This window comes from Natator depressus, chromosome 18, assembly GCF_965152275.1.
Source record: "Natator depressus isolate rNatDep1 chromosome 18, rNatDep2.hap1, whole genome shotgun sequence".
Classification (NCBI taxonomy): domain Eukaryota; kingdom Metazoa; phylum Chordata; order Testudines; family Cheloniidae; genus Natator; species Natator depressus.
This window is the reverse complement of record NC_134251.1, coordinates 20,682,221-20,700,835: the sequence shown is the minus strand read 5'-3', so window position 1 is coordinate 20,700,835 and position 18,615 is coordinate 20,682,221. Positions and strand designations below refer to the sequence as shown.

General features: G+C 46.4%; 1 protein-coding gene across 2 annotated transcripts in view; it reads right to left on the bottom strand.

The window, feature by feature from the left end:
- Positions 1-18,615, bottom strand: part of AJAP1 (adherens junctions associated protein 1) — a 118,387-nt gene that overhangs the window by 70,055 nt on the left and 29,717 nt on the right. For both annotated transcript variants that reach the window (XM_074933935.1, XM_074933936.1), the window contains exon 2: positions 34-809. In XM_074933935.1, coding sequence (XP_074790036.1) covers positions 34-809 — 776 coding nt within the window. The remainder of the gene's footprint in view (positions 1-33; positions 810-18,615) is intronic.

The following is an 18,615-nucleotide window of genomic DNA, read 5'->3' as shown; positions in this document are numbered from 1 at the left end:
TAAAACAAAACCCTATAAACAGACAGAAAATACCTGTAGTGTCTCCCATTAACTTAGGTGGACGGGCTTCTTTTCCATTGCTCTTGTGGCTGGTGTAGGGTTCCGTTGTGCTAATCCTGCCAGGGTTGTTCTTGTGTCTGTTAAGCCCTGGCACGGGTGATGCTGTGAACCCCTTAGACTGTACAGTGGTGGAAGTGGAAGTGGTGGTGGTTGCCACAGTAGTCGTTCTGGTTTGTAAAGCGGAAGTTGTGGTGGTGCCATAATTCCCAGGGAACGTACTGGTTTCTATGGAGTCCTCTTCCCCTGTTGGGCCCCATACAATTACTTCAGGCACCGCGGTGGGCCTCCTGTCTCTGTGATCAAAACTGCTTCCTCGGAGGTGCCTTTTCCCCCTTTTCAAATGAGTCTGCTGGTCTGTACTCCTGCTGCTCCCATCTACAACAGAAGGGGCTGGTTTTGCAGTAGCAGAGTGCTTGGACTGCATGCTTTTATAAAAGCCTGCTAACTGGTCTGTGGCTTTGTGTGGCCTTTTTGAATGATATGTTTGTATTTGCCCATGAGATCGTTCAGGATGAGAAGAAACATGGTTCCAAAAAGGGCCAGGAATCCTCAGTTGCTGTCCATTTTTAAAACTCCACAAAGGACTATGGGACAATCTATGCCAGTGAGAAGGCCTTTGCAGGAGCCTAAACCCTTGGCCTTGGGCTACAGATTCACAGATGGTGAAATCCATGGCTAGTTGAAACATGGCTATTAATATCCAAGCACGGCTTCCTACCGGGCAACCTGACCTGCGGACAGACATCGAACTGTATTAGAAAAAGAGAAAGAAAATGATTTATGTAACAGATTACAATGCAATGTTTATGTATCTATTAGAGTAGCATGCCAGATTTACCCATGTTGAGAAGAAAAATCTGATAACCAGACCAGAAGAAACATAATGAAAATGACTTCTCTAGCTTCAAAAGAATAAGCCATCTGCTTTTCTACATATTAAGGGCAACATTTTCAGAAGTGACCTCAAGGTGTCTTAAGTTGAACCCCCAAAACTTGGGGCATCCAAAATCAATGTCCAGTTTTGAAATTTTGGCCTAAATATTTTTTTAAGTAGGGGTATGAAACAGGAACTGTACACTGCCATGCTTTGAATGACTCAAGAATGGATTCTACTTTGAAAAGTCCTTAGCAATATGTCCAGTGTGTGTGCATTTCTGACCTCAGCATTCTTAGCTGAACTGTATATTAGCTAGATACAGTATATAACCGATAGTCATGCTCCCAACAGCCCGTCTCTTTATTCACAAACTTAAATCTAACTCGAGTGGTTAGAGGCATTTCCAGTCATGGCCGGGTTGAGAAGGAGACTCATGTTACTAATCCTGGCATAAAAGGCTTGACTTCATTAATTCAAATCTACCTCTAAGGTCCAGATCCTGCAACCGATGGTGTGCACAGACCCCTGAGCCTCAATGACTTCAAGGATACTCCACACTGCTTGTATGAAACACATTGCAAAATTTGGGGCTGCCTTTGTAGTTATGAAGAATAAACATTTCACTTGCTGGTAAGATGTCTCCCCCGGTTTTCTGTGTAATTAATTAATTATCAATGTACAGATTCACACCAGAAACGTTCAATAACAGTGCCTTAACAGGAGTCATTTTCATTCCCTTCCCTGCCTTTAAATATGTTTATCTATAAATTTATATATTTTAATTTTTGCATCTCAAATGCAGGTTTTCCATATCAAATTCTTTTTTTCTACATAAAACAAAAAACCTTTCCCTACGTCTCCTTCTTATTTATCTACCTGGAGTCCATGCCCATTAGAAGTAAGGAGATGAGACAATTAAATGAGAAGGTCAGCAGCAAGAGTTTTCTGAACTCAAAGACAGAAAATATATCAATGTACAACAAATTACCTTTTTCTGAAACTTCAGGGTAGAATCCAGTAAGATGAAATTCTCTCTCTCACACACACACACACACACACACACACACACACACACACACACACACACACACACACACACACACACACACACACACACACACACACACACACACACACACACACATTGACTGATCCATTTTCCCTACCTGCAGCATTCTCACAAGCTCCCAAAGTAGACCTGACATTACACGCTAATTAAATCCAATCCCAAATCCAGGCCACTAAAGCCATAAGGAAAGTAGCCCACAGGAAATGAAACCTCATTCTTCTGCAGAACGTCAGTGGTGCTGATCTTCAGGAACTGTCCTGTCAGCAATGGTCAAATTGGCATGGCAACATTCTAGATCTGGGTACATACCTAACTTCATTCAAAATACAGATACCAATAGCTATGCCAGGGACAGTCTAGCAAGAGTACCAAGCTAAATGCTGAGGCCACTTACACAAGTACAGTTCCAATACACAGCTTTAAAACAACATAACATTATATTAATGATGTGTTTAGTTTCCTTATGGGATCATGTTTATATCCTTCAACCTCTGTTGTCAACAGCATCTAGGAAAATTGACTTAATGGGTCACTTCTCTCCTTTCTGTGATGACGTGATCCTGGAATAAAAGGGTCTGTGTTTCCTTTTTACACTGCACCTCCACGGGGCTGTAAAACATTTTATGAAATGAAACAGAACGAGAGGGGACAGAAAAATAGATGAACTACAGCCTGCTGACTGTCCATAACGAATGGCCAGATCTGGCATGATCAGAGAGGTATACAGAGTTAACACAGAACAGGCCAGGGAACTGATAATATTCTACGTGATGTTCTCTTTTTCATAAGGAAGTGCATGGAATGCAAATTTGTTAATCAGCTCCAGGCTAAGAGTGGCTGCACTCTTCCTCCTCATGTGTAACCCACTGTTATGAACCAGGTGCTTCAAACAGAGCAGCTATCTCCGGAGTTCATTTACCAGGCTGACCTGCTTGGCTAAGCACTGCACTTCACTGTATATTACATCATTAACTACCAGTTTACGTCCCTGCAGTACACCCTGCGCTCTAGGTTTTATTAAGGGGTCTGGTATGTTACAGGCAATAAAGAAAGTGCAGTGGGGTGCACTTCAATTTTAATTAGTCTTTTTACATAAAACGAAGAGCTGCACTTCGCATTGAATTGTCACCATAAGTCACTTTTTTATTTTGAGCTGATTTAAAATACTCAGACTTTCTTTCATATTGAAGCATTTCTTCTTCTCCACTTTTATTCCAGGACTACAAAATTTTGAGTTTTAACCTGCCCCCCGCCACTAAAGTTTTACTTAACTAATCTAAAGTAGTTTGCTAAAACGATAATCAGCGCAATGTCTTAGATACACGCCCATATCCTTTTCTCTAAAGAATCACTGGGCCAAATCATAGATTCCAAGGCCAGAAGGGACCATTGTGATCCTCTAGTCTGACCTCCTGTAGAACACGGGCCACAGAACTTCTCCAGGATAATTCCGAGAGCAGATCTGTTAGAGAAACATCCAATCTTGATTTTAAAATGACCAGTGATGCAGAATCCAGCACGACCCTTGGTAAGCACTTCCAGTGGTTAATTACTCTTACTGTTAAAACTCCTGAAATCCTTAGCTGGTTTTATACAGCATTTACCCAAGGAAAGCTGGGACTGAAGTCAGTGGGAGTTAATGGGTGCCTTTCATGAATAGATGGACTAACCCTTTCCTGCCTGACATCCTGTGCAGTCATTCATGCCAGTGCAAAGCAGAGGCGAATACCTACCATTCTCTTCTGGTAACACTTTGACACCCATGTGGTGCCTGAGTAAATGAAGGTAGATAAGACTAAGGCCCAGACACTCAGAAACACAGTCCACTGCTGGTTTAAAAAGCTACCTCTCTGCGTAGGGCCATATTTTCCAGATCACATCCTCCTCCTCTTTCTTAGAAGTCACTGTACTTGCAAACAGAGCTGGTCAAAACTTTTCATTCAAAACTTCCGTCTTCTTTAATCTTTCCAATTATTCAACAGAAAAATGGAACACCCCCCCCAAATGTAAGGCTGAAGGGACCTTGAGAGGTCAGAGCAAAATTCACGACAATTTTTAGACGTGATTTAGATGCTCTGCCCTCATGCTTTGCCCCCACAACTGAAACACAAGCACAAATCTGAGTCCTTTCACCTCTGAGTACCTGATCGTGCCCCATTCTCTTTGGCTGAAATAAGGAGAAAAATGGAACAAAAAACTGTGAAAGGAACAAGGCAGTGAAATGAGGGAACGCCAAAAAACCCAAAGAGAGTTCATTTGGGGGGGCGTTCCGTTTTTCTATGATTCTAAGACCACTGGGAAAGCAGAGGGGAGGGCATTACAACAGCTGACCAGCAGGGATGGGCAGAATAATGAAAATGCCTTAAAGAGAGACAAGAAGCTTGGCTCTGATGTGGTGGAGAATGGGAAGTCAGAGCAGAGATTCAAAGCAGGTGGAGCAGTGTGGTTAGAGCAGCACTCTGAAGTAACACTCAGTGCACTAGGAGGAAAGACAAAGGGAGCCGCCAAACCATCCCCGGGTCTTCACAGTGGCTGCTGCATTATACCAGCCTGCCTCTGGATGGCTGGACCATCCTGCAAACTTGGAATGGCAGATGTAGCCTTTCCCCTCCAAGTCACTGGTGTGAGCCCAGCTCTTGCCAGCAGCAATACAAGCGGTTCTTATCTGCGGGCTGTTTGGCAGAGCATGCCAAAGGAGCTAGTCAGCTCTGCCCGGCTCCTTGTAGACGCGCCCAAATCAGATTAAAAACCACAGTGCAACTGGCACCAGATGCCCCCTTGCTGCACAGAAGCCAAGGACGGAATGGGCAGGGGAGACAGAATTCCTGTCTCACACCTATGCGTGGCCCCTGCTGCGGAGAGGAACCCTGTTCTATGGGTCTCTAGGGGTGGCGTCTTTTTCCCAAAACTCAGTTCAGTTTTATTGTTTTTTCCATTTGTTTTCCATACAGTAATCTGATTCCTGACGCTCTGAGAGATTTCAGGAAATGACTGCACACTCACCAGCTTTCCTCGTGTTCTCTGCACTAAGCGGCAAACTCTTTGAGACGGCAGAATTCACAGTCTGATAGAAGTATATCTCACAGCACATAATGGAGCTACTGGCCAGAGTTGTTGTTTTGTTATTAGAAAAGTTCAAATCTGTTACTTTATTCATCATACATTTTTATGGGATGTGTACCAGGGTTTGTTCTCTGGAGTCAAACATGCAGCACGGTCCCCTGCTGGATTTTCAAAGCCTAGGTTTGCCATACCTGCTATGTGAAAGTAATTGTATTCCAGCATAAGGGCCATTTCCCATATGCTGCATGTCTGTGGCTCAGTCGGTAACACCCACTCTCTGCTGGTTAGAAGCCAGGAGTTCAGTTTTCCAATGAGAACATTAAACACAGGTTCACCTTAATAATATTCACAGCCCTGCCGTCATTCTACTGGCGTGTCAGACTCCATTTCGGTCTTTGTCTAACTTTTTAATATGATTTGGAATTTCTCCTTGCTAGGAATGAAAGATGCAGTCTGCCTTCCTTGACAACATATCCCGCTGAAGAAGTACATTCTTATGGCCTGTGCACACAAACACACATACACAGTCACTCGCTGTTTGGCTGTTTCTCAAGAAGAAAACAGGATGGGAACGATGTGCTTTTGTTAGTAGCCTGTAAATGCTGACAGCCAAGCCCAGTCCAACCATACTCTGATTGTGGCCACACTTCAGCTGCTGTGTTTGATCTTCCCAATTACCCATTCAAACTCTCCCTGGTTTTGGGTTCACAGCCTACAAGAATATGGTATATTCCACACTCCTCATATTTCCCTTGTTCTTTTGTCACATGACCAAGCTGAAATAATAGGGCCAGGTCCTCAGCTCATGTAAATCAGCACAGCTCCATGACATCCACAAAGCCATGTCAATCTACATTAGCTGAGAAACTGGCCTAATATCTCCTTGTTGCTCTGTTTCTAGGAACACCAGCGCATTAAAAAAAATTGCTAACTCCAGGCTCGTAGTTACTAGTCTACATATTATACACAAGCACACCAATAGCTGACCCGGCTGCATTGCCAAAGTGTACGCAGCAGAGTGCAATTACCTAGCCCCGAGCATGGCCACAATCCCAATACGAGTACGCAGCGTGCCAGCCACGAGCACAGCCAGCACGTTGGTGCTAGCAGTAAACCAGTAAAAAGCAGTGCCAGGATGGACACAGGAACACGTAGGCAGCCCAGAGGATTGCAAATGCGTGTTTGCTGTTTCAAGGAGGTTTAGCAGATACTAACATAAGAGTTCAGAGGAAACCAGCCTGAACACAGCAAAAATAACCACCCGGACCACATGCACAGGCTCCTTGCATCATTCCCAGACACAATCCTGCCCTTAGAGTATAAGCTTACAAGGGCTGAGACCAGGTCTTCCTGGGGATGGGCAGTGCCTAGCACGCTCCATGCACTGCTGCAATGCAAAGACCAGGAATGCTAATAATGCCTGGCTGGCTGGCATCTGACCTTGTCCCAGTTTTATGTGGACATCCCAATTAGCCTTATTTTTTACAGTACATTTGAGTGGAGTGAGGTCAGGGGCCTTTACTCTAAATGACATTTTGCCAGACAAGCAAACTGCCCAATTGCCTAATGGCTCCCCTCAAGAGGGGGCATTTGGGGTAGGAGTCTGAAGCCCCATCACCTCGCAGGAGGGAATCTTATGTGACCCCCACTCTTCCTAGGATTTCGCAACAGCAGAGAAGGTAAAATGTCTTTCAGAATAAATAGCAATGTGTAGGAGTTCTGGTTGTCTAGGCAACACACCACTCCACTATTCAGAACTAGCAATGGGGAGGGACTCTGCTGCCCGACAGAAAAGTCTGTGGCAGCCACTCCAAAGGAACAAGCGAGGCACACTTCAGTGCCAGTGCCCCTTGGTGCTCTCCAAGAAGGGTGCTCCCTCCCCTCAGCCCTTGGGGCACAGTGTGTTAAGAGGTTAGAGTGGGAGACCAGGAGTCAGAACTCCTGGGTTCTATGCCAGATTCTTCCCCGACCCACTATATAGCAGTGGGGAAGTCATGTTCCCATTCTATGCCTCTGCATTCCCATCTCTACAATGGAGATGATCACATTCACTGGCTGCTCATGAGGTTTACGGGTTAACTGATGGTTGTAAATTGCTTTGAGATCCTAACTGGGTGGCTAGCACAGCAATAGGTGGCTTAGATAGAGTCATCCTTGGCTATAAAGGTGGAAATAATTAATTACCATAAATTAACATGAATTGGTTCTGTTCTGTGGAAAGGGCTCTGGGATTGGACAGCATCTTTCTGTCTACTTCAGGTATTTCTAACTCAGATTTGCATTAAACTTTTAGGGGGAACCACAGGAAAAGGTGGAACGTGGATCTGGGTAACTTTGCATCCCATTCGTATGCCTCCCTCCCTCATAAAGCAAGCTAAAGGCAGGATTAATGCATCCACCAATTACTGCCTCCCTCTTGCTCCTCATCCTCAAAATCACAGGTCGGGTCCATGTTGTAAGCCCTTTGTCAGGTCATGGTGCTCAGGATGGTGAAGAATAGAACCACTGGAGCAGCTCCTGCCTTTAGAATTAGGCCATTACTTAGCAATTTGCTAGCTACTAGGGATACTAGTCCATAGTGGAAGATCTTGATAAGGTTTTGAGCATTCTCTAGGTGGAATCCGTCACATAATAAATACTCTTCGGATTAGCCCCAGACTAGCCCATCCATTCTGAGATGCAGGACTTCTGGGACATTCATCATTGTCAGTCACACAGAAATGGCTACTCCCCTCTCTTCAGTTATCCTACCCACATCTTCTTCACTGATAGCAGATCGGAGCAAGAACAGTTTTAAGGAAAACATTCTCAGCAGTTGAAATAATTTATTGCCAAATACTCCAAAGGGAGGCGTTTTATTCCATTAAAAACATGTCAATAGGCTGAAGGTACACGTAGCTGAGAGGCTGGTGCACTTGGAGACATGGGGTCAAGTTCTAAGTTAGGCTAAACAGTCTGATGTGCTGAGACATGCAGACTGGACTATAAGGGGATGTGCTACATGCAAGAACAAGGCACAGTGGCAGAGCTGTGTGCGTGCATCCGGGGAAATGAAATAGCAGGGGCTGCTGTTGCCCAGGGATGAGATGCAATGGCAGGGCTTGCATATGTGTTATCAGTGCAGCTGCTTGGGGCTTGCAGAAGTTCAATGTTGCAATGAATTTTTTCAGAGAATTCTGAATTTCAATGAAAACAAGGAAAATATTGAATGCTTATGCAATATTTATTCCCCATTTCACGACCAGCTCTACAGCTGCCCTGAATTTTTGGAGTTTCTAAGAAAAATTATCAAAATTTTGAATTTCAATTTTTTAAAAATGGGAAACAATGTCAATGACATTTTGTATCATTCCCCCCTCCCCCCATCTTTCTCGCGATCAGTCTCTCGCATTATGAGCTCTAAATTCACTCACGTTATCTAATGCGAGGCAAAGAAAGCCTTAGCTTTCCACAGGAACCCCAACTCCTGCAAACATTCACCTACACGCTTAACTTTAAGCACAAGAGTGGTAAGTATTTTCCAGATCAGGGGCTAACATGAGACGTTAGTGGTAACTGTCCCAATGGCTCCGGCACTGGTTAAAACTGTTGCTGGAAAAGTTTCATTCCAAGAAGAGCGTGTGTCAGGCTGGCTGTGACAGGCTTCCAGAGTACATTATCTATTGCACTACATCTTTTTTATCAAAAAATAGATTGGCTTTCTTGCTAGTTTGTAATTAGTCATGAAATTAAATTATAGTGCGTCAAAGGCACAACATCTAGGATTAAACACTGTGATAATTACAAGTCTGTTATTTAGATTTTAATTAGGTTCTTTTTCTTTTAACTTGATTGTAAGAAAGAAGGTAGACTGGTAGAAGGTGGGGGAGCGAAGGTCTCTGGGAGAAAGTGGATATGTGGGAAATGTGAAGTTCAGGCCCAAGGCCAGGGGATGGTGGCAGCTCTGACAGGTTGGCTGCGTGGCTAGGGCAGAATCTGGGGATAGCTGGTAGAGAGAAGGGCTGAGGTGGGAGGCCGAGGGAGAGGGTTAAGGCATTGCTCTTCAGCACATGCCGCAGAAATGGAACTAAAGAATGAGGACGATGAAGCAAATTCCTGTCCTCACTGTACCACTGCAGAGAACAGCCATGCAGTGCCCAAACAAGAGGAAGACAAGGGCCAGCATCAGCAGCACCTGCAGTAAAAGTGACTTTTCCAGGGCAAGGCAAGGTGCACAGGGCCCATCCTCTGGCGACCAACATTGCATCACACGTGGCTGATGCAGAGGAAATCACAGCCAGGGTTCCTCCCGGGTCGCCAAAAGGGCACACAAGGCAGCAGCCATTCCACTATCTGGGAGAGGGTGAAGTGTGTTCTCCCTCCCCTCTAACCAGCCACTGTCACTGCCCCAGGAATGGGGGGACCAAGACCCCACTCTTGTCTGACCCCTTTCTGGGGAGGCTAGCGCCTGCAATTCCCTGCACAGGGGGGTGTTCCCCTTGCACATCTGAGCAGGGCCCAGAATGGGGGCATGAGGCAGCAACCTCTGGGTCTGAGCGGGAGCAAGGCTGGTAGCGTTCAAGTGACTGCAGACAGCCACCCCGTGACTGTGACTATAAAGGGCAGGGTTTGTGCCTAAACTGAGTTAACTGAAGATACTAAGGGATGGAGTTTGGCCATGAGTATTCTCACCAAGGAGTCATTAATTCTCAGTAGTGAATGAGTGCTTTAGCTCAGGATAGAGACATTGGGGGAATAGGGGTACATTGGGATATCCTCCCTAGGGGGAGTCACTTTACCCCAGCATACTGATCCCAGGGGATGTTCTCTTTGTCTCCAGGACAAAGTTACTGGAGGCCAAACTTGTCCTGGTCCTGCCGAAGTAAGTGGCATTCCCCCAGGATGGATTTGGCTCTGGGGTAGTAAGTTTGGCAGGGCTATTCTTGCTTGAAAGTGAGATGCCCCCAGGAAGGTGCCTATCTTGCTACACTAGTTTTAGCCACGGGCCCACCAGAGGTGTATTATTTACTGGAAGCAGCATTGCCATTGCAGGAAACCCCTGCCTTCTGACAGACATCCCTTCTGACCGCTTCATCAGAGCAAACACAGAGCCAGGGCCCATAGGACTGAGCTGACAGGAAAACATGGCATGTGTGAGAAGTGGTGAAAAAGAGATAGTGGGAGAAGCTTTGCTGTGAAGCCCCCTTTGCCCCAACCCTCTCCAGGGCGTGAAGGCTGATGGTCCAGCTTTTGACGCATTCTCCTTTACCTGTCCCCTAACGTCAGCCAAGGAGGTTCTTCTCCTCTCCTTCACACTAATCATTTCTGACACACATTTGGCAACCGTCTCGGTGAGAATCTGCCTGTAGCGTTCTAGGTCAGCTTCACCTGAGAGAGACAGAGAGGTGGGCATGGTGCCTTTGAATTGGGGGTCTGACAGCTGTGAAAATGTGCCTCTATGATCCCTCAATAGAACTAACTCCAAGCACCTCTTCTACCTGCACCAACAGTGTCTTCAGCGTGCCCTGGAATGGCCGCCAGCAGCCGACACATAAGGATGATCAAGCTAAGGGCTCACTGACACTACAAGCCCAACAACGACAGTGCACAGCTGTTGGTCACGGTAGCGGGGTCCACTTTCCCACACGGCGTTTTGTTCCCCGTCTGGACTGGACACACCACTTGCAGGAGCGTGGCAGGCCACTGTTTCGGAGCTAGGCCACAGCTCCCTGATGGGGTCCAGGGTCCCCGCTGCACACAAATCCACCGCCCAGGCACAGGATTTAATTCTGGAATTAAGGATCATGAATAAATTCACCAGAGAACAAAATTTCTGCAGCTCAGTTCCTGCAAATGCTGAGCGGCAATTCCTGCACTCAGGGCTGTATGGGGGAAAAGGGGTTACATTTGCAGATTTCAGGGGCTGCCAATGCTGTCTGTTCCAAGGACCCAGAGCATGACTGTCCTCACAGCCAAGGCCAGCACAGCCCCAAATGTAGGTGCTTAAAGCTCATCACCTAAAACTGTATTTAGGCAACTGAATAAGAGTGGCCTGGTGTCCAGCTAGGGAACCACAGCTTTTACTGCCTTGAACAGGAGCTGTGGGTACTCAGCACTAGTGAAAATCAAGCCACCTGCTTAGATGCCTGGATGTGAGTTTTGGTGCCTAATTTTAGGCTGACAAGCTTGAGAGGTACAGCCTGTTTGCTTGGCTGGTTTCACCCTGCATCACCTTTGCTGGTATCCACTTACCTGTGCGTGGAGGAAAGTTTACTCCTTCATAGGTGGCCCCTTTTTTTTCTGCCAGATCGAGGTGTGGAGCCTTAATCTTGCGCTTGTGGCATCAATGCGCTGCTATTTTTGTCGTCTCAACTTCAAATTTATAACTTTGCTGCAGGAACCAAGGCAGGTTGACAGGGAGGGTCCCTCTGCTTAAAAAACATGATTGTGTTTCATATTCTGAACACAGAGCAAGACATTTCTGAAGAACCAAGTGCCTGGCTTTCTGCTTTAAGTGATATGTTTGGAAGAATTTAAAGAGGGACTTTCATACTGGGGAAAAACTTTCAAACAGAGCAATTTGCTTCGATGAAGTAGGAAGTTGGCATTTAGGAAACAGTAATTTCAGGCTCTCGGCAAACTGCACTCTTTGCTTATCTTGAAAAGTCCAATGCTGTGCTTTCATGTCCAAGGCTCAAGTCTGATGATGATGATGATGCAGCCAAACTCAGAAATTTGAGGGAGTTCGAAACAAATAATTTCAAATCACTCCACTCCACGCTCATGCCAGGGCAATATCCTTTTGAAAACTGTGCTTTTGCTACAGCAGCTCCATGACTTCTCTGCTGGCAACGTTTTTTATTCCCCATCCATTCGGCGGTAAGAATGTATGTTTCCTCCCTCTTCATCCAAGGTCAGGGATGGGAGAAGCAGCCCCTAAAGCCTGCACCCATTTTTAGAGCTAAACTCAAACTGACGCATGCTTGAAGAGTCTTAAATGTCCTAGTCAACTTTCAGGAGTAACAGCCGTGTTAGTCTGTATTCGTAAAAAGAAAAAAGAAAAGGAGTACTTGTGGCACCTTAGAGACTAACCAGTTTATTTGAGCATGAGCTTTCGTGAGCTACAGCTCACTTCATCAGATGCATCCGATGACGTGAGCTGTAGCTCACGAAAGCTCATGCTCAAATAAACTGGTTAGTCTCTAAGGTGCCACAAGTACTCCTTTTCTTTTTTCTAGTCAACTTTGTTCACTTCCCGGCTCTGGCCTAAACCAGAAGCAGAGTGGCCAAACGCTATTTGTGCTGTACTCCCTGCTGGGGTGGGAACAAGAAGTGCTGGAAAAACTCTTAGGAAAACCTGGTCTGACTAAGTTCTCAGCCCAGTTTCTAGGCTCAGGAGGTTTACAAGGTTTGGGTCAGCAGCCAACCATTTATAGCGCTGCTTCAAAAAGAAATGACCCTTTTAAAGTCTATGCTGTAGCTCCCCTGGGCCAGCTTGAGGAAGCCTACATACCCAGAGGAGCTCCTCCCCTGAGCTTGCTGCATCTGTAGTGGGAGCATCATTTAGCGATCGATAGCCAGGAGCTCTGGGACTTAGAAGTTCTGGGTTCAAATCTTGGCTCTGAGCACCCCTAGTCCCGTCACCTCCTTGTGCCATGTTTTCCCCATCTGTAAAAACAGGGATTGTAATGAGTCCCTGCCTCAGAAGGGCGCTGTGATGCTCAGCTAATGTCCTTGAGATCCCTGAATGCTTTGAGATCTCCGGAGGAGAGATGCTGTGTAAGTGTAAGGCTATTATTGCTGTTGTTGTTATTCCCTATACGCTAAGTGCTCACCTGTGCCCTTGACTGTGCCATGGGTAAATGAGTGGCATAGTGGACAGCAAACACAGCCCCAGGCCTCTCTCAGCCTGTCTGACAGCATCCCAAGAGAGGTGGCTTGTGTCCTGTCATTCTGGAAATCTACCTCCTCATGTCAGATTGGGGTCCACCATTTTTGTATAGTTTCACAATCTGATCCCACACAAACATTCTTTAGATACGTGAGTGGTTATCTTGTGGGTCGGAAAAGATAATGAGCAGTAAAGAAAAGTTTGTGTTTGTTTTTTCCAAAGAAGATAATGATGCAATTTGTATTTCCTAGTATAATAATATCACCAGGGTTCTGAACTTGGCATTGAGTGATACCCCGCAAACAGAAACTTGAAAAAACAATTTCATTCAAAACAATGAAGGCGGTTGGAGTAAATTACCTTCTGTCCTGACTCGCAACATTAGCTTCCCATTTTGCACTCGCATGCACACGCTCATAATGACTGCACCTTTGGCTGCTAATTTAGAAAATAGGTGCTTTCCATGTAGTGAATTAGCAAGTGAACACGCAATCAGGCAACTCTTTGGCAAAAGAACAACAATCGAACTGCTAAATCAGCGGGATTCACATGGGGCTTGGTGTATTTATTTATTTAGCCCGGACTGCCTTTGAATTTTCTTTTTGAAAAGGAGCATTATTCTTGTCTTCGCAGAGAGAGGATTTCTTCTTCTTCTTCAAAGGTGGATCCCATTACAAATGTTCTTTCCCTCCTTTTGATATGATCCCTGCAATATTCTAGTGGAAATGACAGGCCTCTTGAGACTGTAACAGATCTCCGAGGATAGCGAGGATAGCGCACCCTTTGTGGGGCTAGCGGGGAGGCGGAGGAGAAACTCTGATACTCTGCTGCCTTGGCTGCCTGTGTTCTTTGCTGTCACTACAGTCTACTCTGACCTGCCCTCTGGAGCTGCTCAGAGCTGGCCAATCATCTGCCACAGCAGAAGTCAATCTCTGATGCTCTCTCCTTCCAATTGACTGGCTACTTGTTGCTGCTTCAGAAGTGCAATGAAAGTCCCTTGCACAGCTGCCATTTGGGTGACAACAGAAATAAACCGAGATTAACTGGTTAAATAGACAAAGATTCTCCAAACTATAAACAACATTGACCTGAAAGTAGCATTTGTAGACGGGACCCAGCAGAGCTGGCCAAACTCTCTGTGAGTTCAATCCCGTATGTGGTATTGGTCCCCAAGGTGGTATCAGACTTATCGGACATACAGAGAGTATGATGAACTACAGCACAGCACGAGGATCCAACCTTTGCAAAGTGCAGAATGGGCTGAGTTCACTCTGAGTTGCAGCTGACGGCGCTATCCATTTCTGATCCAGAAGTCGTCTTCTATCTCTAGTGTGAACTGCCAACCACAAGCATTTTATTCCAGTGCCCAGAGGAAGGATGATCTTGTGGTTGAGGCACTGGCCTGGGACTCAGGGATCTGGATTCAGTTCTCTGCTCTGCAGCAGATTCCCCATGTGACCTTGGGCCAGTCATTTAGCCTCTCTGGGCCTCAGTTTCCCCTTGGTAAAAGGGGGATAACAGTGCTTTCCTTTGCCTGTCTTCTCCATTACCACTGTGTGTGTGCTCTTCAGGGCAGGAGTGTCTCTTGCTATGTGTTTGTACCACATTGGGTCAGTGGGTCCCTGATCTTGGTTGGCGTTTGTTTATTACTATGAATTACTTGTATTACACTATCAAATCTTCCCTCTAAGAGGACAAGGTGCTCAGCCTCCAGCAGACCAGGTGCCCGGCATTGCTCTTCAGTGGCCCAGCAATGTGGTGTGGAGGGCAGATGTAGCACATCGCAGGTAACTCTCCTTGGCTGAAGGGAAAATGCTGAGACGTGAGGCCTTGAGGAAATGGCCAACTGAGTCCCTGACTTTGCACTAGCTAATTTCTTTATCCCAGCTATTTGTGCTTCTGCGACTCAGGGAGCAGGAGGTCAAAACAGTTTGAAGATGCCCTTACTGGACAAGAAAGAGATCCTTTCAGAAAAACTGGTATTTTGGGAAAAGGCCTGTTTTCTAATTCACTGGGTGCCATGTTTTCAGGTCTGTAAAATCCAGCTCTGTTTTGGGAAAGTGATATTGTTTTGGAAATTATCCACTTCTGCGTCACTCGGGGCAGCTTTCAATTGCTGCTTGCCCAGAGAACGGCTAGTCTCTGTTGGTCTGTCTCAGCGATTTCTCACACAGAATCAAAGGCTTAGCAGGGGCTGCGCAACAGAGTGGCTGCAAATGGCCCTGCCAGAGAGTTATCAAACACGAGCCAGTTCAGTGAGACATCTTTGAATAACCTGCTGCTGGAAACTACTGAAAGCCACTCAAAACCTGTGAGTAGGGCCATGGGGCAAAACTGATGTCAGATCTCAGCCAGCTGCGTTGTTTAGCATTCTACAGACCTACCGGACTTGCTGAGCCAAACACTGCCCTGGTGTAAGAGAGCACAACTTCTCAAAGTGAGCGGAAATGCTCAGATACCATGGTATTTAGCACCATAGAAGAGTAAATAAATGGAGATGCGGTCAGCCCACAATGTGTCATTTATATCTCCACCCACAGAACATGGGCTTAACTTCCTGCTCCTACACACATCTAGCATGGAGCGTGGTTAGTTTTGGTTTTGATTTTTTACAGCATAGGATTAATGAGAGCAAATGACACAGGAGCAAGAGTGAGAGAGAGTGCTCTGAGATTCACCAACAAAGAAACTCAGCAAGACAGTTGCACTCAGAACAGGGAATAAAGCAAATATAGGCTTAACATTTATGATGAACAGCAAGAGGGAAATGGGGGGGAAAAGAGTATTTCATATTGGGTTTGGGGTGAAATGTTCTTAGGATCTAGAAGGTCAAAAACATACACACCCTCCATCTGCCTCTTGAAATCCCTGACTATACCTAGAGGGACTCAGCAAACAGAAATTAATGAAGGAATCACTTCCTACTAGCTTTATATTAATCATGTGATCAATAGCAGGCCTAGGACCAGAGAAGAAGGCGCTTTCCCTTGAGAGAGATGGCCCTCAGACAAATATCTTTCCTTCACAAAGGGCTATGGGCTCCCAGCAAGACGAAGGTGGGACCCCAGGACAGCTACTAACATCCTATGTGGCAGGGAAGGGGTTAATCCCAGCAGCTGACAAATTAAGATACTCACTGTGTGCCCACCAGACTCGAAATCCCTGATTTTGGTAATCTGTCAAAGCAATTAACTAGGATCATAGCCACAGAATGGCTTAGACAAATTGCAACACACAAATTGTCACCAGCTTGCAGGCTATTTGCAAATCCATTTCACTGAAGCCACAAAAGCACGACTGGAGTGTGGCTCTATAGGGTAGGCAATGGCACAAAAATGCTCATTTGCATTCTTTTCATAGGCTACTTATTTCCCATTAAAAAAGGGGGCCCTTCATTCCCATGGTGGTGGAGACACTTTGCAGGCTGCTTTTAAAATGCAGAGATCTGCTGGTTTTTAATGCAGAATTATACAAATGGAACTGTTCTTCCATTTCATGATTGCGTTAAGTAATGTATTGATATTGCACACAGAATCAAGGTTATGTCCTTGTTTTTGATGATTTATTAACTCAGAGCATTTTACAGCTCCAAAGACCAAGCAAAACTGAGAAAAAAAAATGTTCGCACAAAAGCCGGCAGTACAGCCACTTGCCGTAAGGAGAGCTGTAAAGTGATGTTCGCTTCTGTTCCAGCAAAACCTGGCTTCCTCACAGCAGCCTGCCTTTAATCAGGCAGATACTGTCTGTGTGCTGAAGAGCAAGAAGAAGCATCTTTGCCAGGACAGTTTTATTTCTTGCAATGAAGTGCAGAAAATGACTTATTATGAGAGAATTTACAAGAATTCACTCTCTTCCTGTGGGAAAAAAAAAAAAGGCATGTCTCAAAGGATGACATTCACACTGGAAGTTTGGAGAGGCGAATGTCATTGCAGACAGCAGTTTACATGGCCTGTATTTGTCTGTGCTCCCTTTGCTGGTATTGCAGTTATCTAGGTTTGTGCTGCAGCGTTTCTCTTTCCTCAGCTCAACTTTTCTTTGGGCCAAACCCTGAAGTGTATTCACTGTCCTGTGTTTATGAACCTACAATACATGGCAATTCAGCACTGCAAGAGTGAATGGCATAGATAGCTGGGCTGGGAGAGAAGAAGACAGGAAGACCCTGTTCAAATACAAAGAGCAAACCCGGGAAGTAAGACTGTGGAAAACACAATAAAGGTACACTAAGGAGTCCCAGAAATTAGCAACAGAATAGAGTTAACCGGTCACATCTCTCAGCCAGTAAAGGGCCTCTCTCTGTAGTATATTTCCCAGTGACGGGCCCAGTCTAGTTTTACATATTTCCAGTGATGGAGAATGAATTTACTTGGATATACAGTTTAGGAAAATTGTTCCTCAAAGGAAGGTCACCCTTCAATAGTGAAAGCTATCCACGGGTAGCTTAAGAGAAACACATGCATTCATGTGGCCGGACCACACAGATTTCAGGGGCTAATAAGAGGGAGGAATCTGAATATTTTACTCTTCTCTGCTCTTGTCACATTTTGGATTCATTTGATTCCTCTATAGGTTAATAGAAGCTTCAGTCCACACTGAGGAAAGATGGCTCCGAAGAATATGAATCAGGCCAGCCACTTGGGGGTATTTTACAGAAAGCCCCAAACTTCATGGGATACACAAAAGATATTCACCAGGGCAGCCGCTCAGACTAGCCATTCATTTCCCTTGGCTTTCTTGTATCTGGTCATGGCTCAGTACATTGCAGCCCCAATGATCTGGAAGGAGCAGCCTGAATGTTGACAGGATACAGATAGCTAAACTCTCTCTGCGAGGCAGTCACTTCTGCAGGCTCTCTGGTTGTTTTTGAAATACAGGCGCAGAGCCTCAGCAGGTGTAAATCCTTGTAGCTACACCGGCTCCGGGATGGGGCCAGAAATGAGGGGTCCAGGGTGCGGAAGAGGGCTCTGGGATGGAGCAGGGCTTGGGGTGCGGGAGGGAGTGAGGGCTCTGGCTGGGGGTGAGGGCTCTGGGGTGGGGCCAGGGATGAGGGTTTGAGGTGCAGGAGGGGGCTCCAGGCTGGGGGGGGTGGGGCAGAGGGGTTCAGGGTATGGGAAGGGGCACTGGGCTGGGAGAGAGAGAGTTGGGGTGTAAGAGGGGGTGAGGGCTCTGTCTGCGGGTGCAGGTGCTGGAGTGGGGCTGGGGAAGAGGGGTTGGGGTGCAGGAGGGGGCTCTGGACTGGGGCAGGGAATTGGGGTTCAGGGTTGGGCTTACCTCCAGCAGCTCCCCGTCAGCAGCGTGGCAGGGGGGCTAAGGCAGGCTTCCTGCTTGTCCTGTCTCTATGCTGCATCCGGAAGCAGCCAGTCGGTCCAGCTCCTAGGCAGAGGCACGCTACTCTCACCTGCAGGCACCGCCCCCACAACTCCCATTGGCCGCGGTTCCCAGCTAATGGGAGTGCAGAGGCAGCACATGGAGCCCTGTGCCCCCACTGAGCAGCCAGACCTGCTGGCCACTTCCGGGGCACAGCGCAGAGCCAGCACAGGTAGGGACTAGTCTGCCTTAGCCCCGCAATACCGCCGACTGGACTTTTAATGGCCCGGTCGGCGGTGCTGACCGGAGCCACCAGGGTCCCTTTTTGACCTGGTGTTCCAGTCGAAAACTGGACACCTGGTCACCCTAGTC